The following is a 21,351-nucleotide window of genomic DNA, read 5'->3' as shown; positions in this document are numbered from 1 at the left end:
ACCATGTCATAAAATGCATTCCTTTCTCCCACATCACCTCAAAATTCATTTCTTCAAAAATTGACAACTCTAATACAGTGTTGTGTAAAATGTCTTAACTAACACAGTTCCACAGTGCCACCAGCAGAGGGCACCCTGAAGTAAAGTGGGCACTGCCAGGGCTCTCAGCAGAGTTCAGAGGGGCCATTGGAATGCAGAGATTGTCAGTGGCTGACACAGTCAGCCCCAGGCCTAGGGGCTCACCTACTCAGTGACCAGCTGGCCTACACACCCCTGATGGTTTTCCTTACAAATAGCAAATATGAGAGAAAGGCTGTTTTAAACATTTCTTGGGTATTTTCAGCAGTCTCTGAATTCTCCTTAGGAAGCTCTGATTTACTTGTGTATAGTTGGATTTGATGGGCTCACCATTAAATCTGGAGCATGTTTTATATCAAAATTATGTTAAGCAAAGCCACCCTACTTGATCTTTGTCTGTCAAAGTGTTGCCCCGGCTGCTCTGAGGCTCTCAGCTTTCAGCACGGGATGAAGGCTCAGGACATTCAACAAGGCGTACACATCAGGAGAAAACCACATCAGGCAAAGGGAGAGCTTCGTGAATGGGAGGTGGAGGTTCTGTGTCTTCCTCTAGGCCTCCATTTGATTCTGCAACCAGCATCTCAGCGGAGAGTGCAGGACCGGGAAGTCCCTTCTTTCTGTAGCTGTCAGCATGCTGCTGCTCTGATGTGTTGAATGCCAGCTGTCCCATGACTTAGGGTACCAGAGATAAGCGCTTAAGAGCTTTGAGATGCTGGTCTGGAACAATGTGCTCCACTGTTGGACACTCAGGGTTTCTTTATGGTGACTCTCGGAGGTTACCTGAGATTCTGCGTCATCTGGTTGCGCCCTAAGAAACTTCCCAGCGAGTTTCATCCCAGTTGGCTCATCCAGTTGGTTGCCACCCTTCCCTGAGTGAGAGCAGTACAGCAGTGGCAAAGCTGACATCAGAAATTTGTCCCTGGAGAGTTTTTCCCAGAGGTCTGTGTAAAGGATCAGACATTCTAAGAACAAGAAAAGTAACAAAATAATCAAAATCTGCCACTGCTCTACAGAGTACAAGTCCTCGGCCAGCTTTATGGTTATTCCATCTAATAATTATGTCACTATTTACACAATCTACACATTAACACCAGTGCTTGCAGGAGGTCCACTCCAAGTTCCAATGCATCGTGTCTGCCTGTCCACCGAGCATGGCGTAGTTCCTTCAGTTCCTTACCTGTTCTTCACTGTCTTAAAAAGAACAGAAATGGCACCATCAAGTTCTAAAAGTAGTTGAGACTCATGGAAAAAAGAGCAAACTTTCTGGGTTGTTCCTAAGGCAGCTGATTCCCGCCCTCAGGCACGGGCTTTGGGGAGCACACCCCGGGCTCAGGAAGCGCAGGGTGTGTAGACAGCTTGGGGATGTTTGTGTGAAATTTCACAGTCAAAATTTCTGCATCAGCTTCATGAGGTAGGAAGCCCACAAACTCTTCTCTCAGGTTACCAGATTCCTTGGCAAAGTCACAAAGACAGGCAAGTGCTCCCCCTGCGATGTCCCCTGCACCATCAGTAAGGATGGAAAAGAATTTGCCAGTCTCTCCCTTCCCTGAGGGTTTCTCCCTAGTGCAGCTCTCACAGATCTCTGGTGTCTGTTTCTGCTGTGTTGTGAACAGAACAATGTGCCCACAGCTGTGGTCTCAAAGCTGTTTCAGGACCTCTTCACCATGATTTATCCAGTGCTCTAGCGATGCTTGAAAGTTACCAGGTGGAAAGAGACCTCCTGGAATTCCATCAGTCTCATGACCATCCAGAGGTCTCCTTGGACTAAAGCATTAATACCTGGTGGAAAAGTGTTGGGCCCAGGTGCTCAACACACCCCACCCGGGACGATAAGACCACATCAGCTTCCGCAATGCGTTATGTCCCTCTCTAAACTAGCCACCCCGTGCGCACCTCGTGCTCACTCCGTATTCGCCCCGTGCTGACTCTGTGGCAACCCCTGATTGGCCACAGCTGGGTATAGTAGCCAGAGCCTGCGTCCCATTCCCGCCCTGCTTCCTCGTGGCGGCCTGTGATTGGTCACAGCTGAATATATAAACCAGAGCCCGTGTAAATAAAGCGGCAGTTCCTGTTACCCACAAGAGCGTCTTCTGTCTCATTGGGGGGCTGCGCTAGTCAGAAAAGCACACCTGGATGAATAAGGTCAGACTCCAAGCGTGTTCCACACACGGGCAGAGGACTTCATATTTTGAGTTTTTGTTAAATGAGATTTAAAATGGAAATGTATTGTGTACATACGCTCTCTGTAAACTGGGTTTTCTGTAGCCTATGACAGTGTGCAAGTGAAAGAGGAATAAACATAAGGGGAACTTCTGTCTTCCGGGGCTTTTAGAGGAAACAAAGTATTTGATTTCTCCAAAATGGGTTACATGTGAAATCAAACACAAATGATGTAGCCGGTTAGGCCTTAGGAAAAGTGTCTTTTAACTTTTCAAGGGTCTGGGCTTCTTCAATGCACTGGTAGAAGTGTTCTAGATAACCTGAGCACGCAGGTCATATTCTGTACAGAATACCTGGGATGTGTGGACAGTCTCCTGGGTCCTCCTGGGAACCCAGTGAAAATCTGTTCCTCCTTTTAGGAGGAAGAGTGTGGGCTTTGGACAGGAACTTCTCTGCCATGACAATTAAGTCATGGTGCAGTCTGGGAACTTCTGTGAAGTCTTCTGTGATGTTTTGAATTTTTGTGTGCTCTTTATGTGTCCCCTGGGGCCCTGTGACACTGAACTTTTCTGGTCTGCCTTGCTCTGGTCACCACGCCTGTGTGTTAGAATAAATCTGCTAGTCTAGCATTCTCACCTGGGTGTGACTCTGCCCCTTCCCAGGACATTTCCTAATGTCCAGGGTCATTGCTCGGCTTGCTGCTGGAGTCTCCGTGTATACCCAGGGCTGCTGCTCAGCAGGCCTCTGTGCCCAAGACAAGCACAGGCAGACACTGCTCTGGGACCAGCTTCTTGCATCAGGGAGGATGCAGCTGAGAAGCCCCGGGCTGGACAATGCCATGAACTCTGCCGCTGGTGCTGCTCATGGTGCTGGGTGATGAAGGGAAGGCCTGGCGCTTGCTAAGGAAGCTCCTCATCCCGAGCTGCACCTCCAACCCCACGTACTTTCCCACGTACCCTGTGGAGGTCAAGGCACAGAGCTCTGTGTGGAGATCAGTCTTTGCAGGAACCCAGAGGGTAATGGCATTGGTTTTCTGCTCCCAGGTGTGTGTGAGCAGCACGGAGACATGTACCAACCTATGGAAGTCCCTACAACTTCCTCTGAAATCCGCACATGGGCCCTGAAGCAGTTCCTCAGAACGACAGGCAGACTTAGAAGTCGGGAGCCTCCTTTCGTAAAAAGGGTTTGCACACTGGTGAAAAGGAAAATCTGTAGAAGAGTTGAGTGTAGTTTTTTGGGTTAGAATATACATACTCTACACTTCTATAGGTGCAATTTCTGATCCACGGCTGCTTCTGAATTGTGTCTTCCTCTCTTTTCATCCATCCCGCTGAATCCCCCAGTCCTGGGCCAACTCCAGTGTGTCCTCTTCCTGCACTCCTGCCCCTGCTCTCCCTCTGTCCCCAGCCTGCAGGAGGGGAGCTCAGCTCATTGGGACTCCTCCCACCCCAGCTGGGCCTCAGCCTGTGGCCACCTTGGTGTGTTCTGGGGCATCAACTGGATGCTGAGCCTGGGGCACCAGGCAGGGGGTCAGGGCAGCACTGGCAGTCCTAGCCTGAGAGAGGACAGGCAGCAGCTATGGCTTTAGGTGACTAGAGGGAAAGGGTAGCAGTCTATTAATGAAGCCAGCAAGCGCTGAGGTCCTTGAGGGAAGAGGTGCACTGCATGGAAAACTGGATGAGAAGCTGCAAACACAGATGCCACAGATCACACCCAGAAAGGACCCTAAGCTTCATGATATCCTCACTGTAACTGTTTTTGTGGGTACTGGGAATTGAACTCAGGACCTTGCACTTTAGGCAGCCACTGCACCACTGAGCTATGTCTTATTTCACAATAAAATTTCCCCTACACTGGAGTGCAGCACCTTTAGGAGCCACATATGGGCCATGTACAAACTCTTGCCTTCACACTAACTAAATCGCATCTCACCCAGGGATCCCTGTCCCTTTGGAGAAAACATGAACGATTAATGACATTCCTTTGCAACCCCATAAAATACAGTGCAGCCCACCTCTCTGTCTCCTCCGGGGCAGCCTATGGAACTTTGCTCCTTCCATTGAAGGGTTTTCTCTATGCAACTGTGCTGCTGCCCAGTTTTCTTTTCCATCATCACTGACACAAGGATCCATGCTAGCCGGGGACAGTGACAGGTCCCTAGCAGAGTTCCAAGCTACAGTCAGTTATTTTCTTGTCCACTGAATAAGTGAACCTTAATATCCAGCATGGTATGTGTACAAGCCTTCTTTTGACAACCATCAAGAGCAAGAGATTTTCAAAGTCACGGAAATTGTTACAGAATGTGGCCAACCTAAATATTCTGCCCTTTGAAGGCATGAAAGGAAACCTGTCTCGCAGCCCTTGCATGCTGCACTATGCCAAAGGCACAAAAGCATCAAGATAGATACATGGGAAGATCACGGGACAGACTATGGAGATTTCAGGCAAGATCAGGCGTGTTAGGGCAGTGCAGCCATAGACAGCTGCTGGTCTCAGTTACACTGGAGTCACTCAGGAAAGAGTGGCTGGGCTGTGACCTTAACATGTCATTACTGTGACTTCCTGCCTGCATGCTAGCTAGGAGTTTTGAACACTTGTTAGGCCAGTGTCACAGCTCTGTTAGTTTTCACGGACTTTTCTACCCTGATGTTCTCAATTTGGGAAAAAACCTTTCACCTATTGTTAGGATTCAGACTCCTTTTCCCTCATCAGTGCTGAGAAATCCCAGAAAAATGTTTCCTATGTAAGATCTCATTTCATCAAGTAGATAAGAAGGACAATTGACTTCCTAAAAATAATAAAGTAGGTACGTGAGTTTTGAGTGACAAATACAGTTTCAATGGGGATTCAAAATCCTGAATCATTAACCTTGTGCTAAATGAACTCATGCCCCTCAAATGTCTTTCCGTGGGAAAGAAGAGTTCTTTTAAATACTCACCTTTATTTATCGTATTCACCCCTGACTAAATGTATCTTGAACACTGATCATATTATTTGGATTCAAGGGAAGTTGCTGCTACAAGTTGGAGAACATACACAGCCAGCATATTATTTTTTGAGGGAGTCTCATGATATTCCCAGGGTGGTCTTCGGCTTGTGAGCTCAAGCCGTCCTCCTGACTCAGACATCCCAGGAGCTGGACCTCCAGCACTCTTGTGACCGGTGGCACTCTGTACCACTTGTCCTGCCTTAGCGTGGACACCAGGGCAGCACAGTGAGATCTAAATCAATACACAGACTGCATCTGAGCAAGCCTTACCAGGGGCTGTCCCACACACCGCGCCTCATTCTCCTCTGCAAGAGCAACAAAGCATGAGACCAGTTATTTAAATGGGCTCATCGCCTTCCAGTATAATTTCTAATCGCGGCTTTAGCTTTGACAATATCATTTCATGCTCCTTTTAACTCGCGAAAGGAATTCTAAATCATAAGCTCTAGCTGGGTGAGACAAAATAGGTCAGTAATATCCCCAGGACCCTCAAGGCTGAGGCCTGAGCTTCCTCACAAGGCAGCGGCCTACCTGGGCCACATACCGACTTCCCAATGCCCAGCCTGAGCTACACCCACAGAACCGTGCTCAAAACATATGAAACAAACAGCACCCAATGAGCAAACCAAAAGCTGAGATCCATGGGTGTGCTTCTCTATGAGGCTTCTCAGGACAGGGAGAAACGAAATCCCAAAACACAACAGGACTCCTCTCTGAGTAAAGCTGGATGGACCCTGCTGAGGGTTCCCATGGGGTCAGGGCTTCCAGCAAGGTGACCCAGCTCCTGAGAGGGCAAGCAGCCCCAGTGGCCACTGGCAGGTCCAGCCCTGCACACCTCCACACAGGGCGCTAGCATCAGGGCTGTTGGCTTCCCAGGCTTCTCCTCTGGGTTCTGCATTAAAAATTCCAGGAAGAAGAGCGGGAAACAATTGCTGAATCACTTAAGGACAAACAACCTCTCATTCACTGCGCTCATCTGTTAGCCAAACTTAGAACTTTGCCAGTGGTACCTTACACTTTTGTCCTCTGAAACTCAGGTGGAAATGTAATTCCCATGGCAAGATACTAAGAAACAAGGCAGGAGGGGGCCTGTGTGAGATCCTTAGTGCTCTGCTCTCAGGAACTGAGCCACTAAACCCGAGGTCACCCTGGGTTAACTGAGCTTTGCAAGTGGCTCTGCTATCAAATCCGATCCTGATGGGTTGCTGTGGAGTTCCCTGTATCATGCAGGAGCTGATTTACAAGATGCAGGGCTCTGTCTGCAGGAGAGTGTGTCCAGATGCAGCCCCTGCACCTCTGACGGAGGAGTGAGCCCAGGGAACCCTTTTCCTTTATACTCATCAGGCTGTGGTGCTGTGCCACTAGCAAGCAAAGTGAACAAGGCAGGGTACTGGGGTCACAGCGCAGAGGCCACTGAGGGGTTCCAAGAGCAGACTGGCACTGCCCAAGGGCCCCAGAGGTTAATTTCCCATATGTGCTGCAAGGTGGGGAAAAGCTTATGTTTCCCTTGCTGGTCTAGCTTGAAGCTGTCAGTCATGTGAACTCCTAGGTTTCCTTCCCCTCCTCCTGCCAGGAGCCTAACTCTGGAATTTCAGCATTCTTCTCTTAGCAGCATTACAAGCATACATTGTTTCAAGAAAGGGGTTTTGTGTGTGTGTGTGTGTGTGTGTGTTAAGTGATCCCTGCCTCTCAGAGGTGTGAGGGGGCCTCATCCCAGGACAGGGCAGGCACCCTGGGGGTTCTGTTAGAAGACCCCAGTTGACCTCACCCCAGGTCAGCCCTCAGAGGACCACAGGCATTTAGATAAACTTCCCAAGCCCTGTGCACTTCTGAACATGCTCAGGGTCGTTTCCCATGGCTTCCCACCATTGGACTGCGTGGGTGGACACAGTACACGTCTCCGAAGGCTCAGGAAACTGGCCCTGGTTGGGGTCCCTGCCCCTGTGCCCTCAGACAGAGGACAAAGTCAGCATCCTGAGTGGTTCCACTCAGTGTCAGCCCCTGGGCTGCAGGAGCAGGACAGCATACACAGGAGGCCTGGCTTAGAGGAGGGCTGGGCTTCTGGGAGCTGGAGCCTGGGCTCTGGGGCTGCTGGGGCTGCTGGGGCTGCTGGGCAAACACTGGGAATTCGTCCCAGGGTGCCTTTGTGTGGAGCTGACCCCTCCCCAGGGAGGTCTGGGCTTCCCAGGCTCCTTTGCCTCCTGGAATTAGGAAAGCCAGGCTTGCTAGGTGCCTTCACTCCTCTGGCTTTTGTTCATTCTTTGTCTTTTGGAGGAGGCTGTAGTGGGGTGGAACCCAGAACCTGTGTACAGCCACATTCCCTGTGCCCCTTTTTTAAAATTTTGAGATGAATTCTTAAGTTTTCCAGACTGGGCTACAAGTCACCTTCCTCCTGCCTCGGCCTCCCCCAGTGCTGGGGTAACAATCAGGCCACCCCACTCTTGTTTCTTCAGATCCTCAGGGTCCTCCAAATCTGCTTTCACTTTCGAATCCGAATTCTGAATTCCTGAGTGCGGCTTGGAGCTCTGTTGCTGTGATAAGGACTTGCCCATCTCCTCTGCCCCCAGGCAGTCCCTGTAGGCTGGGACAACCCCGGCTCTGCTTCAGGAAACTGGTGAGCTGGGGGAGCCAAGAAGCCCCAGTGTCTCAGCCCAACAAGCACAGCTGACATAGCTCCTGCCATCATTGGGTGGGGTCCAGGCTCCCGCAGGACAAAGCCAGGTTGGCAGGCCAGGCTGGGCTAGGTGAGGCAGGGGGAGACCTGGCTCAGCCCCCCTGGGGAAGGAGCTGAGACCCAGGCAGCCGGCCCATTGGTTCCACAGCCACTGCTCTTAGATTGGAGGAAACAGGCAGGTGGCCTCACAGGGAACCGTCCAGGCCACTAGCAGCGCCGCCCAGGTCCTATTCTGTCCTCAGCTACCAGAGCTCCCTTGCACAGGCAGCATCCCTGAGTATCCCAGAATCCCTGCCACTCACCCCGGGAGACTGAAGCCTTCTCTCACCTGAGCACGTGGCCCCTGAGGGACAGGGTCCTTATCCCCCACAGTCTCCAGGATGCGCCCAGGTCACTGAGAGGGGCTGCCACACCGCAGTTAGGGTGGCTGTGCCAGGACTTGGGAGGGGAGGCAACCTGGGCAGCCCGGAATGCTGAGGGAGGCCAGGAGGTAGGGACCTTCTTAGTGGACAGAGCGCCCTCAGGGCTCAGAAACCACTGCTTAGGGGACCCTGATGGGCAGAGGGAAGAGGAAGGAGGTCCCTACTGAAGTAGAGCAGCTCTGGGCCTCTGTGATAAGAAGCAAAATTTCTGGGGGCCAGCAGTCCAGGACCCCTGGGTGAGATGTTTGCCTCTGATCTCTCCCTCCAGAGCTGCAGCATGAGCGCGCTGTGGGAGCCAGTGGCGCCTTTGCCATTCACCTCAGAAAGCTCCTGGGTCAGGACTGTCCTGAGCACAATGTCTTCTGCTCTCCTGTGAGCACCTCCTCGGCCTTGGCCATGGTCCTGCTGGGAGCCAAGGGCAGCACAGTAGCCCAGATGGTCCAGGTAGGCTGGCCTCTCCTGTCTCCTTCTGGGATGAGGCTCCTTTCTTGTTTGTCTTTGTGGTCTTTTGCGGTGGTTGCAGGACAGGGAGAGTTTCCCTAAGTAACAGCTCAAGGAAGATTCAAGATTTTCCCTGGCACTGAGTTTAGAAAATGATCCAAGCCCCACTGGCTTTGTGGTGGACAGCAGGCCTTGGGATCATCACCACACCTGGCTTGGGAAAGGGTGGCAGTAATGACTCAGCACCATCATTTCCACGGTTCCCAAACTTTATTCATCTTGTTATTAGTGTCTGGTTTAATACACTGATGTCAGAGACTAAAATCTGTAGGGTGTTTTTTCTGCACTAGGATGTCATGCAAAATTTTCATACCTAGCTCTATATTCAGGCTTTCTTTAATTTAACATAAGGTCCTACTGAGTCCCCAAATAGACCAGTCTGACCAACTGCTTGAGATCTTCCTGCCTCTGCCTATCAGAGTGACAAGTACAGATCTGTACTAAAGTGCCTGTCTGTAATTTCTGTCTTTCAGTCAATTGAGAGTGTTTATATAGCCTCATATATACATTTTTGAAATATTAGTGTAACACTTAGTATATATATATGGACTCTGTAGAATACAGTTTTAAGAACTCTTGTTTTCATTCTGTTAATCATGTTGCACCTTTTATACCCTTATTTCATTTTAAGATTGCCACTGTGGTTACATTTGTGCACATTTTTCTTATATTTTTAGTGGTTTTAACTGTTAATTTTCTCTTGTTGCTGAGCAAAATATCTGACACTCAAAATAAAGGAAGGAAAGGGTTATTTAGCTCACAGTTTGTGGAGGTTTAAGTGTGTAATCAGCTGACTGCAAAGCAGGATGGGATGGCACAGAGGGGAACACTTCAGGCAGCAGAAGACAGTTCAAGCAGCAAAAGCAAAGCGGTGGGGGAGAGCAAGCCTCTTTCACTCTCTTATCATGTAAGCAGTCTACAGCTCCCACGGGTGGGTGTGCCTCTGGCATCATCTCTTCTTGGTGCAGGATGAGAATGTTTATAACGTGAGGCTCTGGTCCCCTGCTGAGTCATTTACTTCTAGATTTCTCAACTTGACACAGTGTATCAATCATTACACTTTTCCTTTTAAAAGAAAATTCTGTTTCTGGTGTATTGCTGGCGAGCAGGAGATGCAGGGCTTTATATCAGCTGCATTCTGAGCCTCTCTGGCCCTTTTCAATTTGCATTTTTCCCCTGAAGTCAAGAGCAGGCAGAAGAGCCACACGTTTGGCTGCCCTGTTTCCTGTCCCTCTCTGATCTCTGCACCCCTCCTCACCAGCAACACTTCTGTAGGGTTCAGTACTCAGTTAAAGTAAAGCTTCCTGGCCAGTGAGGTGGTGCTTGCCTGCAATCCCAGCACTCAGGAGTTGGGACAAGAGTTGGAGTCCAGCCTGGCTACTTAGTCAGATCCTTGCTTGCAAAAACAAAACCCAAAACAAATGTACAACAATAGCAAGAACAACTAGTACCTTTCCAAGGATCATTCCAAGGATACTTGAAAGAAAAAGCATATGTTTAGTAACCTCTATGTGAGACCAGAAGACCAGTCTGACAGTGCCCATCACTTCCTTTGCAGGCGCTGGGGCTGAGCTCAGTGGAGGACCCTCATGGAGGCTTCCAGTCGCTTCTCCCCCAGGTGCACAGGCCTGGTGCTCCGTACTCCCTCAGCATCGTCTACAGGCTCTTTTCAGAAGAGAGCTGCGAATTCCTGCCCGTGAGTTGAGTCTCCCAACAGGAAAAGTTGAGGTAAAATACCCGGTGGCCCAAAGCCCAATACAAAGACCCTAGAGAGCTTGGGGACCAGACAGGCAACCTCCTGTCTTCAGATGACGATGCCTCCTGAAGGGTTCCCTTTGCGATGTCCCTGTTTGAGTGGACCAGGAACTCCTCTATTCACGTCTGCTTACCCCAGACTCAGCACACCCCATCTAGAAACTGGTATCCCACATCCTAGAGCCTCCCAGTGACCTCTCCTCAGCCCTTGTCAGGTTTGAGAGAACCAGGGAACACTTAGCAGGCTTGGCAGCCCCCAACCTTTCCTGCAGCTCCCTGGCTCACCCGCCCTGTCTCTGTCCCCAGTCCTTTCAGGAGTCCTGTCTGCTCTTCTACCAGGCCGAGCTGGAGCCGCTGTCCTTCGCCAAAGCCCCAGAGAGGTCCAGGAACCACATCAACGCCTGGGTGTCCAGGAAGACTGAAGGTCAGCTGGGGGGTCCCTTCTGCAGCTCCCTCTCCCGCCTTTCCTCCTGCCCACTCCTCCCTGTTGCAGAGTGAACCATCTGTACATCCGCACCTGCTAGAGCCTTGCTATTTCTGCTACCAAAGGAGACAGCAGCAAAGCCAGGCAGTTTTCCCTTTAAGGCTCAGCACTTATTTGCCTCAGATCCTCCTATCCAGTGTTTATCACTTGTGCACACTGGAAGCAATGATAAACAGTGATGCTCTTCGGGGCTGGGGGTTTAGCTCAGCAGCATAAGCGCCTGCCTTGCAAGCAGGCAGTCATGAGTTCAATCCCTGGTACCGATAAAAACGAAAAAGACAAAAAAACAAAACAATGATGCTCTTAGTTCATGAAAAGGCAGCCCTGGGTGTCCAGGAGCAGAGGAGGGAATCTACTAGCCCACACTGTCTTCACCAGGGACCCTTGCTGCTAGGTCTCCAGACTCCAACAATAATCTCTCTCCCTCCCCCAGCTCCTGGGAACCCCTCCCATGGCCATCAGCCACCTGCCTGCTTTGCAGTCTTCTCTGGCTACCTGTGTCACCCTGCCTCAGCACTGCCCAAGGTGACCTCTGAGTGTCAGCCCAGAGCCTTAGGCCACATGCTCCATGGGACCCCGAAGGGACTGCAGTGCCCACCCAGAGCAACTCTCATGTCCTGCCTGGCCTGGTCTCCAGCCTGTCCCTTCTCATCTCTTCTCTCTTCGGGTGACTCAGCAGCCCCACACTTTCCTCCATTGGAAGGATGCTCCCCAAGTGTCCCCATGCATGAACGCCACATCTAGGCACTGTTATCCCCTTTTCAATCTGTAAGGACCCTAATTTGACGAATCTGAAAACAACCTGTTTAAATCTGCTGGATGTTGTCCTAGTGTTGGTTCATCTCATGTGTTAAAGGAACCACTCAATGTTTCTCTGCTCTTCTCCAAAGGCAAAATTTCAGAGCTGTTGGCAAAGAACTCCACTGATGAGGAGAGCAGGCTGGTTCTCATTAACGCTGTGTACTTTAAAGGAAAGGGGGGCAAGCAGGTTGACAAGTCCTGCACGCGGAAAATGCCTTTTAAGGTAAACCAGGTACGGAGCTTTAAGCAGCATCATTTGATAAAGAAACTGAATAGGTGCCAGGGATTTAGCTCAACAGCCATAAACGCCTGCCTGGCAAGCTTGAGGTCATGAGTTTGATCCCTGGTACAAAAAATAAAAATACTAAATAGAAAAATTTAAATTTGCAAAGGAATAAGTAGTCCTTTGTAGCAGTATATTTATGGTTGGATTTTGAATCCCGTAATAAAAATATAGGAGTAGGAATATTTTATGGCGGTGATTTTTTTTCATCCTATTACTGTTCTTTCTGTCTTGGTGATTTCTCTTACATCTACTGCTGGAAGCTCTGTGGGAACTAAAGAGTTTCCTGTAAGTCCGGGTTGCATAGGTAGAAGCAATTCAAACCAGGTGGTAAGGTATTGTGACATATGTTTAGGATGCTGGGTAGGGTACAAGGAAAAAACTCATGAAAACATTTGCTTTTATGAACTAATGTGGAAATTAAGTAGTCATATGAATCACTGATCTTTAACTTAACAATTGTTAATCTGCTCCTTGCCATTTTCTAAAATGAAAACCAAGTGGCAAGGACCCTGTTCTTGACACTTTTAACTTCGCCTAAAGCAGAAGTTAACATAGTTTACCAAGTACTTTCATTCCTTAAAAAAACAGAAAGAATCACAAAGAACCAAGTAGCAAAGGCAAAATTAGGAAGTTTATACATGCTAAGGTACCACTCCAGTTTAAATAAACATGCAATTTATGGAAAGATTCATTTATTTTTTGTGAGAAATTTGGGGGCATCTCACAGCCGAGCAGTAGCATGTGGAAAACTCACAGCAGCCCATTCTATTTTGCTGGCCAGAACACCTCCCCAGGCTCTCCTGCCTCTGTGCACAGTCCATCTCTTTACACTCTGTGGGAGGCGCCCAATGAGGTTTCCCAGGGGTGACCCGGTCACAGACACCATTCCCACTGTGGGCCTGGGCCACAGGGGCAGCTGCTTTGGACAGGTGTCATGTTCCTGGAGGAGCCGCTGACCATGAGCCCCTCTACTCCTTCTCAGAAGGAGCAGCGGCCAGTGCAGATGATGTTCCAGGAAGGCAAGTTTCCCTGGGCCCACGTGAGTGAGGTGCGGCCCAGGTGCTAGAGCTGCCCTAAGAGGGCCAGGAGCTCACCATGCTCATGCTCCCGGATGAAGGCATGGACCTCAGCATGGTGAGACAAGGGTCAGGGCATGTATGTCTGCTGTCCTGCCCAAAGCCTCTGGTGACATCCCTGTGTCCTTTCCACCAGAGCTACACAGGCCCACAGTCCTGCCCTGGCCATCCCTCTGTCCTCTCCCCGCCTGGGATGCTTTTCACCCAAAGTCACTCAGAGTCCTGCCATGTGTGTCCAGCGCTGAGCACCCCTGGGAAGAGCAGCAGCCTGGGATGATAAGCTCAGCACCACTGATGAGCTGGGGACACAGCTCAGGACAGGAGGACACCTCATTTGTCAGGAGGAAATGACAGACGCTAGAGAGCTGCCCCAGACAGGGCCAGGGGCCTGGAGAGTTTGATGCCCATGGGCCTTTCTCCCTGTCTCCCGTCGCTGTTTTGGGGACAATTTGCTTGGCTGCCTGGGCTGTCCTGGGATTAGATGGGCACCACTGCCTATGTGGACATTCCTCTTCATGGGCTTCCTGTGACTTTTTTCTGCCCTTTGTCCTTCCAGGGCCTTGTCTTGGGGAGCAGCAGGTGATTGGTTGGGAGGGGCTTTCCACAAGTCAGTTCAGTGTCGGTGGGCCTTTTGTGGGTCAGCAGTGGTACCCAGCGACCCTGCAGTGAGGAAAACTTATGAGCACTTGCACAGGTGTGGGTGCCAATGTGAGCCCTGGGGGAGCTGTCCCTGCACTGGTCCCCTCCACTCCTGCACCCTGCATGGTGGCAGGGACACCATCCCAGCTCAGTGTGCCCGGTCTCTGGGCTCTGCCATCTGCCTTCCCTCTGGTGTAAGTCCCCCTGCCGCTCATGCTCTCAGTGTCTTTCTCCGTCCAGTTTCTCTTTTTCTCTCATTCCCTGTCCTGGTGGTTCTTTCCAGGGACTCCTTCCTGCAGGCACCTGAACCTGTCCAGCTAGGCTTAGCTAGAAGCCTCATGAGGTCCCCACTCTGCACTTTGACTACAGGCAGACCCAGTCCCCTGCAGCCTCAGGCCCCTGCCCTGGGTGGGTCAGGGCCACAGCCCTGTGTCCCTTGTTTACTATGACCGGTTTGTCCCCTTCAAACTAAGCCTTGGGCACAAAACCAAAGACTCATAAAGCCCTAATCCCCCTCTGACACCTGAGCTTCAACCCGTGGCACAGATGTGGTTTGGGGTGCTGGGGATCGTATGCCTCTTTCACTTCGGGAAGCTAGACCTGGAGGTATCTCAAAAGCAAACCCATGCAGGACAAGCCCGAGACCACACAACATTGTTGGAGGCTGCAAGGCTCAGTCCATGGTAATCAGTACTACCCACCTGCAAGAGGAGGTCAGGTGCCCATGGAGGAACAGCTGTGGGTGCCACTGAGGTCTCAATGCTAAAGTGTAATCCTGTGTTGCAGGTGGAAAAGAGCCTCACTTCTGAGAAACTGCAAACCTGGACCAGTCCAGAGCAGATGGAGAGGACCAAAGTGGAAGTTTTCCTGAGGAGGTTCAAGCTGCAGGAGGAATATGACATGGGCGCCTTGCTGCAGGCCCTGAGAGTAGTGGATGCCTTTCAGCCGGGGAAGGCCGACCTGTCCGGGACAGTGGTGGACAGTGAGCTGTGTCTGTCCAAGTTCCTGCACAGGAGTGTGGTGGAGGTCAACGTGGAGGGCATGGAGGCTGCCGCAGCGAGAGCAGTAATGGTGATTCCCGGGTGCTGTCTGAAATCTCTGCCTGTGTTCTGTGCTGACCACCCCTTCCTGTTCTTCATCAGACACAATGCGACCCACAGCCTGCTGTTCTGTGGCAGGTTCACATCTCCGTAAGGGGTGCACCCATGTGCATGCAAGCAGTTCCTTCTGGGTCCCCAAATCCCAGCCCAAACTCCTCAAAGCAGTAAAATCTAAGTGTGGTCTGGGGCCAAATGGCACCTGTCTGAAGCATGGGTCAGCACTGTCACACAGCACACAAGCTGGGCTCCTCCAGCACTGAACACTCACTTGTGCCACTCCACCAAGATCTTGGGACTGCAGACCTTGGTGCTGAAGGTGGGCTGCAGAGCACCCCAGAGCGGAGCCCTGGGTTATCTCTGTGACAGGCTCAGGTGCAGAAGGCTGATGAATTCAAATTTAAGCTTGCTATTGGTGGTAGTGAAGTTGTGATGGGAGGTCACAGCTATGGGGCTGGCATCTCTGTGGGAGTCGGGGCATCTCACCCTGTTTTGGGGGCCGGCTGTGGCACATCAGGGGAAGTGGCAGGGTGACCCAGTGCGTCTCCAGGAAGCCCTGCTGCTTCACAGCAGCAAACTGGGGTTGCTGGAGGCTGAGGATTTCAACAAGACCAGGCTCCCTCCCTTCCTGACCTCAGCTGTCCCCCTCCCCCTCCGCAGGCCACAGCAGCAGGTCCATAGGCAGGAGCAGGACAGGGCGCCAAGGCCTGCAGAAGAGCCACTGGAGAGAGCCAGGGTGCTCACCCAGGCAAAGTGTCCCCTCTGCGGGGAGGGCAGTGGGGCAAAGGAGACCAAGGACACAGGATGCAAGGAGCTGAGGCCAGCAGGCAGCATGCCTCTCTTCTCTCAGGGAAAGGGCGAGGTCAGGGCTTCTGACTCTCCTAGCCTCTTGATTCAGCCCTTAGGATCCACAGTCTGGCTGGACCAGGTGGCCTGGGATTTGCACCTCTGGCTGTCTGAGGGGTACGCTGAACTCTTCCATACACACACAGCCTCTGCTCAGTGTTCCTGAGCCCCTAGGCTGGGAATGTGGGCTGCAGACCTCAGCCCATTTAGATGCAGAGGGAAGTGCAGGCTGATGGACTTGAGCTTGGCATGGAGACCCTGGGTCAAGTGACTCAGCCTGGAGGGGCCACCCTGACCTTCCCTGGCTGGCAGTGGAGCCTGAGCAGCACAGAGCACACACAGAATGAGCACACTGCACATTGTTCTGAAAACACAGCCAAAAGGTCTATGTTCACTGAACACAAACACGGTCACACACAAACTCACACCACGCTGAATATATAGCACATCCCAACTAGGACAGCTGGAAATAAAGAACACAATGACAACTGAAAATACTGCTTCACTGTGAAATTTATTTGTTGCACAAACAGCTCACAACACCATGTTGTGCCCCTGAAAACAGCTAAGAGAGTCGCCTTTACCTGCTGTCAGCAGATAGAGGAGCTATTCGGGCTGGTGTGCATGTTTCTGGGCTTGAGCTAGCCATTCCCCATGTGAAGTTGTATCACAGCTCAACTGAGTCGCAACAAATACCACAATCTGGACTTGTCCATGAAAACAGGAGTTAGAGGGGAATCCTGGTGATGAGCTGCCAGTTTGCTGTTAATTCAAGTGTAAAGGCAATTTGAATGTGAAGGAAATTTTAAAACATTTATTTCTTGTACTATTCAAGGAGAGGACTGGGAAGGGCAATCTGTTCACATAATTAAAAACCTAGAAAATTCAGCTAGGCCTGGACATCCCCCACCAGCTGCAACTTGTAAGATGAATATAACTCTGGCCATGCTTTTATTATGCAGCTTGCTTTCAAGATCTCCAGGACACACTGGCTCACTTAGTAGAGAGGATCACTGATTCTTCCTCTAGATGCAATCCTGACCTCCCCACTTCTTACACAGCGGTACCCCATTAGCCTACTCAGAACAAATCTGCCTGACAATGTAGGAACCCATCTAGGTAACCAATTATAAACTAACTTGCTGTCAGATTGGGTACTTCCTGCTCACAAACCTATATAAACATAACCCAGATCTGACTCGGGGCTGATGATCTGAAACTGAGATTCCCTTCATCCCACTAGTATAATGATCCCATGCCTTCTAAAGTTCCACTGGAACTGTGTCTTCCATCTGGTGTACTCCTAAAGCCTGTAACTAAAGCAGGCTTAAAAAGAACCCTTCTCAAAATATTGTTGAAAAATATATTTTTCTACAAAAGATTAAATGAATTGTGTCTATGCAAAAAACAGTGATGATCCTTTAAGTATTAAAAATTTAGCAAGCTAATTATTTGCTATAACTGAATTATGTAACCCATAGCAGTGAACTTGCACATTAGAAAAACAGATCAAGTTCAAATAAGTAGTCTAATATTGAACCTCAAGCTTCTACCAAAAGTAGAGCAAGTTAGATGAAGAGCAAGATTAACCCGAGACCCATGTCTCCCACCGTGCACTAAACGGAAACTGGAACAGGTCAGAGATACACTGTCAAAGAGAAGCACCGTGAGCTGGAGGACAGAATAGGTAAAAGAAGGCAAGAAAATGATAAAGATCACAGCAGAAATTCATCTATCTGAGACTAACAAAACCATGCAGAGAAGCAGTGAATCAGAGTTGTCCTTTGAAAGGTTAAGTAAAATAGATAAATGCCAGGCCAAACTGATAAAAATAAAAGGAAAGAAAGGACTCAAATTCATGCAATTAAGAATGAAAAAGATGCTGGAGATAGCTCAGCAGTGTGAGCGCCAGACTGGCAGGCATTAAGTCGTGAGTTTGACCCTCGGTAAAAACAAACAAAGAATGAAAACAGTGAAATCACAGTGGGCCCTGCAGAACTCCAGATCATCAATACTGATTTGAGAATCTGTGCTCCAGTAGGATGCAAAATCCAGCAGAAATGTACAGATTCCTATATATGAATAATTAGCAAAGCTGGTTAAAGAAGATATAAAACTTCTAAATAACTCAATATTAGTTAATGAAATTGAAGATGTAATTTTCAAAAGCTGCCAGCAAAGAAAAGCACAGGTCAACTCTGGGAAGCCAAGCCAGCATTTCCCCTCCCTGGTAAGCGGCGGTAGTTTAGCCCACTGCAGCCCTTCCAGGGGGAGAACTAGCAGTGTCTCCTGAGATCCATGCCATGCTGGAACTTAGGATTCCTGGAAGCCAAGCCAGCATCTCCCCTCCCTGGTAAGCAGTGGTAGTGTGGCCCACTGCAGCCCTTCCAGGGGGATAACTAGCAGTGTCTCCTGAGATCCATGCCATGCTGGAACTTAGGATTCCTGGAAGCCAAGCCAGCATCTCCCCTCCCTGTAAGCAGAGGCAGGGTGGCAGCCTGCAGCCCTTCCGGGGGAGAACTAGCAGTGTCTCCTGAGATCCAGGCCATGTTGGAACTTAGGACTCCTGGAAGCCAAGCCAGCATCTTCCCTCCCTGTAAGGGGAGGCAGGGTGGCAGACTGCAGCCCCTCCAGGGGGAGAACTAGCAGTGTCTCCTGAGATCCACGCCATGTTGGAACTTAAGACTCTGGGAAGCCAAGCTAATACCTCCGAAAAAAAAAAATCCATGTAAATTATATGTAAGTTGCAGTACACCAAAATGTAATCCACTATTCTGTGCAATTTACATGAACTTATAAAATCATTTTCAGATTCTATAAAATAAAAAAAAACTAATATGATTGATAGAATCAAGTTTGGGATTATAGGCAACTACACTGAAGAAGACAAGACCCTACGATATACATTCTGGTTTGATAACTGCCAGTTTTTGAAGTTCTATACTATATACAAAGTTGTGTTTTTATTAATACTGTTATATACTGTATTCGCAAATGCATTCCCGGAAGCAAACATTATCCAGGTTCCAAAGAGAATAATGCAAACAAAAAAGAGAGCAACGGAACAATCTCCTTAATGAACATAGATGCAAAATCCTCAGCAAGATACTAGCTAAGAGAATACAGGAAATCGTCAAGATTAATAATGAGACAAATAGGGATTCATGCCAGGAATGCAAGGATGGTTCAACATACACAAATCAATAAATGTAATACACTGCATTAACAGAATGAAGAACAAAAAACACAAGACAATCTCAATAGATTCAGAAAAACATTTCACAAAATTCAATATCCATTCATGATTTAAAAATGTTTCAGAAAATCGTAATGCAAGGTCTTTATCCCAATCTGATAAAAGGTATCTATGAGAAACCAACAGCCACAATATTATATGGTCAAAACTGAAAGCTTTTACTCTAAAATCAGAAGCAAGACAAGCATGCCAACTATCAACATTCCTATTTAACACAGTTCTGGAAACATTAGCAGAGCAAATAGACCAGAGAGAGAAATCAAAGGATTAAGGGTAGGAAAGGAAGAAGTTAAATTAGTACTATTCCCAGATGGCATGAGACTCTACATGGAAGACCCCAACACTCCACCAAAAGACTCATAGTATTAATATCCAAATTCTGTAGTGCATCAGGATAGAAAGTCAACATTCAAAAATCAATAGCATTCATGTACACAAACACCAAACTCACTGAGAGAGAAATTAAGGAAACCACAAATTTCACAGCAGTGTCAAGAAATGAAACACTTAGGAAGCAGCCTAATGAAGAAAGTAAAAGAGCTTTATATTGAAAACTATGACAGACTGAAAAAGCAATTGAAATAGATATCAGAAAATGGAAAGATATTCCTTATTCTTGCATAAGCAGAATCAATATAGTGAGAATAGGTATATTTCGTAAACTGTTATCCAGATTGAATGCAATCCCAATCCAAATATAATTAGCATATCTCACACAACTAGACAAAAGAATCCTAAAATTCATTTAGAACTAGAAACCTCAAATAGTAAAAGCAGTTCTGAACAGAAGAGGACATCCCAATCTCTGATTAGAGATTATACTATGAAGCTACCATGATAAAAACATCAAGTTACTGGGAAAAACACACATGAGGATCAATTGAACAGAAATTACTCCAAGCACACTCAACATCCTTATCTTTGACAAAGTGGCCAAATATCTTAACTGGAGGAAAGACAGTCTCTTAGTACATAGTGCTGGGAAAACTGGCTTTCCACTTGCCAAAGACTAAAACTAGACCCATGTCACCCACCATGCACTAAACCAAAACTGAAGCAGGTCAATGATATAAATGTCAAAGGGAAACACAATCTGCTGGAGGACAGAATAGGTAAATCTCTTGAAAACATAGAAGCAGGAAAAGACTTTATGAACAAAGCCCCAGCACACAGGGAATTTCACAGAAAATCGACCAGCAGGGTGACATCATGTTAAAAAGCTTCTGCTCAGCAAAAAACCACCAAGAGAGTGAGGAGAGAACCCACAGAATGAGAAAAAAGGCTTGCTAGCTGTTCCTCAGAGAAAGGACCCTCTAGAATATGTAAAAACCTGAAAAACTCAGACTCTCAACTTTAAACACACCCAAAACTGGGCATCTGAAACGAATAGACACTGCTCAGATGGAGAAGCACAAACAGCAAGTAAATATACGAAAAAAACGTTCACCATCCCCGGTCCTGAGAGACATGCAAAGGAAAACTACTGTGAGATTCCCTCTCCCTGCAGAAAGAGTGACTGTCATTAAGAAACCGACCAGAAACAGAAGCTGGCAGGTTGCTGAGAAAAAGGAGCCCTTCTCAGTGTTTGCAGGATTGCAAATTGATACAACGAATATGGAAATCAATATGGGTTTCAGCAGAACCTAAAGCTAGAGGTTCCACCTGAGCCAGCTGTTTCCCTTGTAGGTAGCTTCTCAGGAGAGTTAAAAGCATCAGGCCACAGACCCACACACACCTTTATAGCCACACAGTTTGCAGTAGTTAAATCTTCAAAACAGCCCAGACCCCCATCAATGGGCGAACCCATATGGGAAGGTAAATGTGGTTTTTACATATAGTACAGTGCTGCTTTGCCCGCAAGGAGGACAAATTTCAGACAGTTTTAGGCAAATAGACATAACTGGAGACCACATTTTTAAGTGAAATAAATATGACAGTCAGGTTTAAATATTGCATTGTTTCTCTTATGTAGAAAACCAAAGAAAAATAAGCAATAAAATGAGTGATAGATATAGAGAAGTTACATAAAATAGTTCAAGTGGAAAGGAGAAAAACGGAAGTTGGAGGCTGAAGGGAGGGGGAGGGAATAGGAACAAGAAAAGAACAGAAGGAAGAAAAACAGCCGCAGAATTAAATCTTGTCCGTCATGAAGCTCACCATATTTTGTTTGCTTTGTTTTATGGGGAACTTTGTCTGTCTTCCAGTTTGCAAACTTTGTTTTTGATGATTTTACACAACTAAAATCTTCCATACTGAAATGTTAAGTGCTTTCCTGTGAATCTTTTGG

At 48.5% G+C, this 21,351-nt stretch overlaps 1 protein-coding gene across 1 annotated transcript; it reads left to right on the top strand.

The window, feature by feature from the left end:
- Positions 1 to 2,154: 2,154 nt before the first annotated feature.
- On the top strand, positions 2,155 to 16,292 carry LOC134478464 (serpin B9-like). The gene is made up of 6 exons (XM_063259799.1): positions 2,155 to 2,220; positions 8,592 to 8,767; positions 10,383 to 10,520; positions 10,886 to 11,003; positions 11,954 to 12,096; positions 14,652 to 16,292. The coding sequence occupies exons 2-6, from the start codon at positions 8,720 to 8,722 to the stop codon at positions 15,057 to 15,059; spliced, it is 855 nt and encodes a 284-aa protein (XP_063115869.1). The 5' UTR covers positions 2,155 to 2,220; positions 8,592 to 8,719; the 3' UTR covers positions 15,060 to 16,292.
- The last annotated feature ends 5,059 nt before the right edge of the window (positions 16,293 to 21,351 follow it).

Source organism: Cavia porcellus, unplaced genomic scaffold (genome assembly GCF_034190915.1).
Source record: "Cavia porcellus strain 051 isolate PalLab524CR breed Dunkin Hartley unplaced genomic scaffold, mCavPor4.1 scaffold_13, whole genome shotgun sequence".
NCBI lineage: Eukaryota > Metazoa > Chordata > Mammalia > Rodentia > Caviidae > Cavia > Cavia porcellus.
The sequence above is the reverse complement of the archived record's forward strand: the minus strand, read 5'-3'. Positions and strand labels throughout refer to the sequence as shown.

Coding starts and splice junctions, on each gene's coding strand:
- LOC134478464 (XM_063259799.1), top strand. CDS start 8,720: ATGGTCCTGCTGGGAGCCAAGGGCAGCACAGTAGCCCAGATGGTCCAG. Junction 8,768..10,382: donor CAGTAGCCCAGATGGTCCAG/GTAGGCTGGCCT, acceptor CTTCCTTTGCAG/GCGCTGGGGCTGAGCTCAGT. Junction 12,097..14,651: donor TGCCTTTTAAGGTAAACCAG/GTACGGAGCTTT, acceptor CCTGTGTTGCAG/GTGGAAAAGAGCCTCACTTC.